Source organism: Patella vulgata, chromosome 1 (assembly GCF_932274485.2).
Source record: "Patella vulgata chromosome 1, xgPatVulg1.2, whole genome shotgun sequence".
Classification (NCBI taxonomy): Eukaryota; Metazoa; Mollusca; class Gastropoda; family Patellidae; genus Patella; species Patella vulgata.
In genome coordinates this window covers 22,591,246-22,601,073 of record NC_065879.2, presented here as the reverse complement: position 1 = coordinate 22,601,073, position 9,828 = coordinate 22,591,246, and the positions used below count along the sequence as shown (strand labels likewise).

The window sequence follows — 9,828 nt, the reverse complement described above, 5'->3', positions numbered from 1 at the left end:
AGCTACTTATAAAGATTCTTTATTTGGCAAGGTAAATGACTTTGAAAATTATTTTCTAACCTACTTGCCATGGCTTATAATTCCTATAATAGTCAATCGATTTGCTGATGTAAGTCATATGATCAGCTTAAGATAACCTAAATGAATATTAAAAATTGATATTTTCTGTCACTTGTTACGAATAAATGAATTTCGTTCTGTTAATTTAATGCAGGATAAAAAAAAAAAGCTTTGACCTTTATTTTCAGGGTGATAATTCTATGAATTTAGACTTTAAATTTGATGCATCTTTGAGTAATATAACTGAAGAAAGAAGTGAATCATTAGAGATGACAAGTACTGAAATGAGTAAACCAGTAGTATCTAGTAATGATTCTATAACTAGTCAACCAGTTATTACTACACCAACATCACCTTCTACACAAGATCTTAATCAAAAGATTGCCCTTGTCAAGAAAGTATGGGATTGTGGTACAGTTTATAAGAGAGAAACGTAAGTTTATTATTTTTATACACCCACATGGAAATATGGTCAGATTGCCTCCGTCCATCGTCCATTATTTCTTTTGAACACTCAGGGGGGTTGGATGGCTGAATGGTTAGCGTGCGCGCGCTGTATCATACAGTCATTGAGTCGACTGGCGTGGTTTCGAATCCCCGGTTGTACGTGGCAAGGAGTAGGGTCGCCTGTCCAACCTTGTGGGTTTTCTCCGGGTCTTCCCACTGCTAAAGACCCCTACGCGCAAGCGAATTATGTAAATAAAATTAAACCATGTTAGTCCCGAAATGACCTAGTTTGTGTCGAGTGGACGTTAAACCCCATTTCTCTCTCTCTCTTTTGAACACTCTACAGACTACATTTATTATCTGATCATTTTGAAATATTTAAATTAGTAAAACGAAGAAGCCTATTCAATTTAAGCCCTTGTTTCACTTTATTGATCCTTGTGAACACTCAATCGAGTATGAAATTTATATGCATTATTTAGATCAGTAAAACGAAGAATCCTATTGAATTTCAGCAATTTCTGGAGTTATGGCCCCTGTGAAACCTCTTATGACGAAATTTGTCATCAAATCTGTATTAGATTTATATGGATTATGTAGATTAGTGAAACAAAGAATTCTATTTAATTTTAGCAGTTTCTGTTAAATAACTTTCACTTTTTTGAACCCCTTGTGAATGCTCTAATGGCAACAGTTATCATCTGATCTGTATTAAATTTATATATTTACATTAGAAAATGAAGAAGCCAATTGAGTTTTAGCGATTTCCATTACTGACTTATAGAATTTTGGTCCTTTTTCACTTTGTTGCAGCCCTTGTGAACAAAAATTATCATTTGATCTGTATGAAATTGATATCGGTGTCTTGTAAAAACTCCAATAAATATGTGACAACTCTTGTCTGCTCGGACGATTTAGCTGATTTGGGTGTATGTTTCATTGCCTGGCAACCTATCTTTATATGTTAACATAAACCCAAGCTTGGTCGGATTGGTCGTCAAATTATATACAGTTAGACCTGCATGGCTTGTGTCAGGTGGAATACAAACAGATCATCATTGTCTTTCGTGTTATGGAGATGATAATTACATCATTTTGCTTGAACTACAATCTAGCAACCCTGTAAATCTTTTGCATTTTTACAATTTTATTATTTATTTCATTTGCATAGTGCAATAATTGTTTTTTTTAATTAATCTGATCCAAGCTTTAAATAACTTAATACTGTCTTTATTAAATGTCTTGTAATAATTTAAAAATTTTGCATTGTAGAATACATGAGACTTCACAGCTTACTCCACGACAGACAATCTCGTCACATATGGAAGATAACCTAAGTAACAATAACAATTCGTTCACAGCTTTTTCTACAAGTGAAGTGGAGAGATCATTAACACCAGTGTCTAATGTAATGGATAATGTGATCTCCAGTAGAAATGATTTGAATGGTTTCCGCAGTGACAACAGTTACTCGCCAGGACAGTCAACACTGTCTCCAAGACATTCAGATTATCTCAATTTCTCCACAGCTCAGATGGATATGAAAATGTCTGATGTCGAAACCAAGTCGACATTTATGTCTGAAGCTAGTAACGTCTGTAAAGTAAGTTGTAATTATTTACTCCCATCTCAATGATTTCAATATTAACTTCCACAGTTTTTGTTGTTATAGTTTAATTGAGCATACGTTTTGATGCACGGCAACCAACGTTTCTTTATTTCTTGCAGACTAACAGTCATCAGTTTATCCATTATATGACAACGGTATCATAATGTTTTATTTCGTAATGTTTTATTTTGTTTAGGTTAAGCCTCAACAGTTTCAACATTTAGATTTTATTATGTCTAATACAAGTAACCTGATGTCTAATATGTCTGCTGTACCTAGTCCACCAGTAGTTGTACAGAATCAACCATTTCAAACAATACAACTTGGTACACAGTTACTAACACCAGAATCTAGGGTATGTAATATTTCTCATTCACATGATAGGTGGCAAAATCACCCATCGTTAGAATACATTTTAGGATATATATTATTGTGCACTTTTAACACGCTAAACTCTTTACACTTATTGCGCTGCAAAAAGTCTAATGACCATAAGACTAGATACAATTTTAGCCACAAAAAAATCCCTAGGTAATAAATCTTATGGAATGACAGAAAGACAATTTATCTCTCATGACACTGTTTAAACCTCATTCCAGTTTATTAGTTATTGGTGTATTGCAAGCATTCTGAATGAAATGATTTTATTCTTCAATAATTATAAAAATATACCCTTTCTTTCAGTTTCCACAGCAGAATTTTGGTTTCAGCTTGTCTCAAACTCAACCCCCGACTCAGCTTGGACAGTCATCATTCTCTCAACAAAGTATGTTTCTGCCAACACCAAATCAACAAGACTTGTATCAGCCATCTCAGTTGGCACCTTACCAACGTAGTCAAGCCTTTAATCAGAGCCCACAACAAAATTATGGTCAAACACAACAAAACTTTAGCCAGAATCCAACACATAATACCATAATGGTGTCATCAACATCCTCATTGATGTCCACATCTATCAAACCACCATCTACTAATACTTATGGTAATATTATAATTTTATTACTATTTAGATATTATAAAAATCAGTTTTTAGTACTAATACTTATGGTAATAATATAATTTTATTACTATTTATATATTTTAAAAAAATCAGTTTTTAGTAGGGTTTACTCCAAGGATAAAAGTTAGCTTCAATCTTGGTCTGACTGGTTCAGCAACTTTTCTGGAGTGAGAATTGAGCCGGTTTATATGTTTTTTTTAATATGGTTTCAGCATTTACACTATATACATGTACTTCTTAACTATTTAGTTTCATAACCACCAGTGAAAAAGCTTTTTTTTTATAGTCAACAAATGGGTATGATTGTGAATTATTACTTTTTTCTACAGGTTCTCTACAGAAGAATTTGACATCAGGTTCTGTACAGTTTAATCAAGGTTTAAATAATTCATCAGTTCAACCATCACAGATGTTTATACAATATGAACCATCACTGTTTAACAGTAGTCAGTTATTGGCTTCCAATCCAACAAATTCACAAAATGTGAATCCATCGCAGTTGATGAGTTCACATATTGTTCAACCAAGGTATATTTTGCTTACTTTTCGAGCCAAATAATCTAATAGGAAAACCCATCAAAATTTTCCATGAAACAGGGCCCAATATTAAGTGAGATGACTATTTCTGTTTCATTAACTCTATTTTAATCTTTAAAACAAACCAAACAAATCTTTGGACAAAATCCACAGCATTTTTCACTAAAACTCAGAGATTTTTACCTCCAAGATCTGATGTATGATTTTCACAAACTATTTAGTGCAATTAACAAAATTGAATTAGCACTCAACAGATGACAATTATGAAATGCAAATATTTAGAGCGTGTGTGTTCATGTCCACATGACCCATGTGGTCCTTCTATCTTAAGCTTTTAGGAAAGAATTTGTTGCTCTGTGCATGCATCCATTACTTTTGAGGTTAACGACTATAGTCACCCTTGGTATACATTGCTTTAAAGGGTGGCAGTGTAAGATTTGTTAGGTCATCAATAAAAGTGGGATTATTAAAGATTGAATTCAATAGTAAGAAAATCTATTTGCCATTTTGAAAGTATCTTAATTAAAATATTGATCTGTTAATATATCATTAGATTTGTTTAATGGGGTAAATAATTGTATTGTATTTTATATCAGTGACTAATAATTGTGATAATTACTTACAACTATTACTTAAGCAAGAAAAGTTAACAACATAGAATTTTAGGAACTCATTATTGCCAACCCCAAATGCATACTGAAAGATTTGTATATATCTGAAAAAGTATCACACAGCTTCAGATAATTGTACAGGACTAGTATAAATTTTTGAGATTTATCCCGTTCTACCCCCTAAAAGAGATTAAGACTTTTCTGTTTATGCATTACATTAAAAAAACACAACCCCCCCCCCCTCCTAAATAATGTTTATAAATTTTTGTGTGTTTTTGTAATATAGAGGTTTTGATTAGAATTTATCTTATTGTAAATTATAGAAATGCTGTACAAAATGTTCAGTCTGTTCAACCTTCAACATACTTTCCTCAGTCACAACCAACTCTACCACAGACTGGATATTACCCATCTCAAGCACAGCCTACATCCGCCTTACAGGTAATAAACATATTATAATTAATTATTGAAGTAATCACTAGCGGTGCAAATAGAGGCGTTACTGACAAGATGTAATGGATATCACTGGTACTAGTAATTAGATTTGCCTATAGGGATGACCATTCTGTTGCCTCTTAATTTCCCAATCTTCATCATGAAGACAATCTGATTAAAATACAGATCTATATTTCGTTTTGTTTTTTATTCCACGCCGAATGTAGTTAGGGAGTGATATTGAAATGGAGTCCGTCCCGATTTCGTTTCCGGAGCATATCTCATAAATCGTTTATGATGTCTTTCTGAAACTTAGCACACCCCACATTAACTTATTACAGTAGTTGTGCCTTTTGCTATTTAGGAATTTCTGGGATTTATATTTTGTGTTTCCATGGAAACAAATTTGACTTAGTTTTTGGTGTTCAATTTAATTTTTTTTCTGGAGCATATCTCATAAACCATTTAAGATATCTTCATGAAACGTGGGTTATATAACAACTCTTTCAGATCCTAGTTTAGTAAAGACAAGTAAAACGAAATTTTGAACTAAAAAAGAAAATAGGATCTGTGTTTTAATCAGATTGTTATAAAGATATTTGTAGGGATATTTTTATTCAAGAAACATAGGAGGTATTAAATATTTGCTAGAGAATGATTCTATAGCATCTTTACTGTTGCATTATAATTGTAAGTTACTTTGTTTTGTTTATCAGGGTGCACTTCAACAAGTTGCAGCTACAGCACCACAATTCTCATTACATGCATTTGGTAATCAAGGTCAAGGACTAGGCTTGACACTGCAGCAATCGGCTTCAAATACAAATCATATGAACTCATCCCAACACATGAGTTTATCTAATACTGCGGGTAATCAACCTACAGCAAATAAACAAAGCTCCCAGTTTAATTCTATTATACAACAACAATCACCTCAAAATAATGCAGTAAGTACCTCTAATGCTTCTTTTATACGCCCACGATTTAATGTCCTCAACTGTAGCTACAATGATCATTCACACTGTTTATTTTGAGACTATTTCCTATAATTTGAATATTTGAGTATCTTGATGATGCTCCCTTATTTCAAAAGAATAAAACTTTAACAGCTTTTTGGACATAACTGGAATATTTTATCTGCCAAAAATGTGATTAAAAAAAAAAAGACAACAATTTTGTAACAATTTTATGTCTCGGGTAGGCCTATTATAAAACAATTACTGATATATAATATATACAATATGATATACAACTTTTTTTTCTTTTTTTTTTAAAAATCTGTCTTTACATAATACATTAGCACAGTTTTGATTTGCTAAGAACAGATTTTATATTTGGTGACTTAGTCATTTGCACATGGTACTACACAATATATTTTCAGTATTTACATGTCAAATATCATCCAATGATTGCCAATTTTCTCTAAATTTGTTTTGCGTGTATAATTTTCAGGTACCATAAAGGGTATCAGAATATGAATCCCTGTTAGGATACGAATTTCAATTATATTTGCAAGAGATATTTTACAGTTTTATCATATTTATGGTTCACTTTTAGAGCTTTTAGTCCACGGTATTTGCAAGAGATTTTTTACAGTTTTATCATATTTGTGGTTCACAGTAATATGAGAGAGGGAGAGAAATGGGGTTTAATGTCCATTCGACACAAACTAGGTCATTTCGGGACTAACATATAGTTGAATTTTATTTCAATAATTTGCTTGCGCGTAGGGGTCTTTAGCAGTGGGAGGGAACCGTAGGACCCAGAGAAAACCCACAAGGTTGGACAGTAGACCCTTCTTGCCAAAATGAAATTTTAATCGCCACTTCCATATTTTTATTGCAAATTGTGACTTTGTCAACCGACAGCATTGGGCCCTGTTGATAATTAAATTGTTTATGGGTATGGCTTGATTATAAACATTTTTTCAAATTTCTTGCAGATGAAATCCCCATCTCAAAATATGACACCAAATAGCATGTTGACACCAAATAGCATGATGAATACGGCCCTATCGGCTCTCAGTCCGAACTCTAAGGTGTTCACATCACAAGTACAAAACCGACAGCCCCCGAGATTTCCTAATGTAGCTCAGCTACAAGGAAATAAGTATGGTAATACTTTTGTTGCTCAACAATTGTCTGGTGCAGGTATGTATTAATTGTATAACAAGTATAATACAAAGTAGTGCAAATGACCTGTCTTACATTTCTTTACATTGCCATGTGTGTCAAAGTTAAAAAATATTAAACAAAAAATTACATTTTTTTACCTATTTTGAAATTATTTAATGCTTATGTTTTCTACATGGAAAACTGATATATGTACTAAATTCACAAGTATTGTCAGCTTTAGTTTAGATGTTAATTGTTTTCCATGTTGTTTATTTCAGCATCTGTTGTAAGGCCGTCTATTATGGTAGGAAGTATGATGAGATCAAACACGGCTCCACCAACACAACCTACTTTTCCTCCCCCAATACAGAGACCAGGTGTACAACAAAATACAACATTGATTACACAGACTTCCATACCAACACCAGTTATTGTCACACAGACCACTAATCCTTCGATGAAAGCGCTACACGAGAAACAGAGACGAGAGGTTCTAGCACACGCTCAGAGCTTTCTGAACCCACAAAACAAGCCCAGTATCAAGTCGCCACCGAAAGCCGACTCACTGGAAGATAAGAATTTAAGTGATGCTATAAGTAGTATCACAGAAAGCAAGTCGGATAATCAACTTGCTACCACCAAGGAGAAAAATTAGTATGTTGTGAAATTGGAACAGTTTTTTTTTCACTGTGTTTAACATTAAATCTGATATCAGATTATCTAGAAGGTGGATTGAATTATATATAGTTTAGTGTATTTTCTCCTTTTTCAAAGTTTTTTTCTTTTTTGAAGACTGGTATTTATTTGATTAACAAACTATGAATGTTAATATGTGAAGTCATTATGGCCTTGGCTCAACGTACTAAAGGGACCGAAAGAGCATCGGAACAGGACTAGGCACTACTGGAAGATAATTCTACTGACTGCATTTGTTTAATCTGGACTAAAACCTCAAGTGTATAGATTGGACTTGTAAACATTGTGATTATAAATTACATGTTTACAATAAAGGATAATTCAATAAGTTCATCAAAATAAATGAAGTTGTGTAAATTTCCTATTTTATTATTAAGTATATTATATATTAAACCTGTGTGCCAAAATCTTATCATATTCATTGTTGGAGAAAAGCAGTGGTTGAAATTAGGTTTGAAAGATCCAAGATAAACCTAGCCTACATTAATCTCATTACCATACCATCATATTCATAATAGGAACTAATTTCAACCATTGCTTTATACTCTTTTTTTTTCTTCTTTTTCATTCATTTATATTCAGATCATTTTCTTCGCCATTTTTGGGTCAAAACATTATTTTATGTGCGTAGTCAAATGTGATATCCTCAAACTTTGTATTTACCTGTACATATTTTATGAGAAAGCTTTGTACATTATGCATTGATTATTTCACATGATTTCGTAACATAAATTGTGTGAATGGCACCACAGATACAGGTAGTTTATGATATATATATATATGTACACAGAATTATATATATATATATTTAGTATTAGTTCCAGGTTCTATTATGTATGTATTCAGAAGAAAAAATGTGGCTCAGTTTGAAAGAAAATTTAGCTTAAAGCAATGCTCTATGTCCTGTACGTGCCTGTTAACACAAGCCAAAGTGTGGTTTCTGGGAAACTGGTATGGGTAGTTGAGAGATTTATTTTGATGATAATAAGAAAGCCATTTTAAATGGAGGTGGATGTGTAAAGATATAAAGGCCAAATATTGATTATTTTTGACAATGCTTATTCTATTAAAATGTTTTTTAATTGTATGCTGATGACTTGAAACCCTACTTGGACTGTGCCCCCAGTCGTAAGTTGGAAAAGTGGTTATACATTTGTATAGTGATGGTTATTAATTAAAAGGTGACATTGCCCCTCATCTAATTAATTAATAGGACTCATAGTATTGCTGTGTGTTTATATATATATATATATAGTAAATATAGATGTTGTTTCTTTTTTTTTTTTAGCAAAAAGACAAAATTATTTATGTTAATATATTATTTGTGCATGACTTTGTTGTTATACATCATAACTTGAGGTCTGCTGAGAAGAACAAGTATTTCTTCTATTGTGTTTGTGCATACCAGCTAGCCTCGTGGGATAAAAAGGCACAAACGGAAGGACAGTTGATGTCCATTTTAACTTGTGTCTGATTGAAGAGTGTCTTTGTTTATTTGTATGAAAGTTGTTTATAGTGGTTGCGCACGGTGCGAGGCTGATAATGTTTGATGATTTAACATGGTCAACCTTGATAAGGTCTGTGGCTCATATTTGTTTGTATATGAATGAGTGAGTCAGATCAAATGTGCTGTGCCATTTACAGCGGTGTGTAGCTCATTAATAAATGCTTGTACATTTTATTTTATATGGTGTTATTTTTGTTCACTTTTCAAATAATTGAAAAAGATAATTGTAAGTATTTGTAGTGAGTCTTCAGTTTTTACCACAAAATTTGCAAAGTAAATTATTGCTATAATAACAAGTTGAAAAATAAAATGACGTCTATAAAGAAATGTAATGTTTATTTGATTTCTGTGTGAATTGAGGATGGTACATACAACTATTCAGTAGAAGAGCCAAAAGTTTTCATCATAAAAGTTTAAAAACGTATCCACATTAAATAGTCCCCGAATAATGTAAGTGTGGTAACTGCATTTATTTTGATTAAAGATGCATTATGGGAGATAAGATAAAGAGCTGGCAGTTCTCTCTATAATAGTTAAAAACTAGATAATGTAAAGGGAATTTGCTGAAAATTTCAGTCATTAATACTCTGAACCAAGAATTTAGTGATTAAATTTTGGGCCTAGCCTTGATCGTCATTACTAAAGTCGGAACAATAAAAAAAACAACATAAGACTCGATTATCCACCTTTTGATTCAATCATGAATGAGCGTTGAGCAGCAGATCGGATTATAATCCAATAAATAGCTCAGGCTAGCGATGACATCAAGAGTTGATTATGGGCTGGATAAGTTAATTATGTCTAATTAATAA

At 32.5% G+C, this 9,828-nt stretch overlaps 1 protein-coding gene across 1 annotated transcript; it reads left to right on the top strand.

Annotated features, from left to right (window-relative positions):
• Window positions 1–3,155: 3,155 nt before the first annotated feature.
• LOC126826553 (integrator complex subunit 3 homolog) lies at window positions 3,156–9,343 on the top strand. Its single transcript, XM_050555588.1, has 6 exons — window positions 3,156–3,163; window positions 3,446–3,644; window positions 4,588–4,705; window positions 5,416–5,646; window positions 6,642–6,849; window positions 7,092–9,343. The coding sequence occupies exons 2-6, from the start codon at window positions 3,526–3,528 to the stop codon at window positions 7,466–7,468; spliced, it is 1,053 nt and encodes a 350-aa protein (XP_050411545.1). The 5' UTR covers window positions 3,156–3,163; window positions 3,446–3,525; the 3' UTR covers window positions 7,469–9,343.
• The last annotated feature ends 485 nt before the right edge of the window (window positions 9,344–9,828 follow it).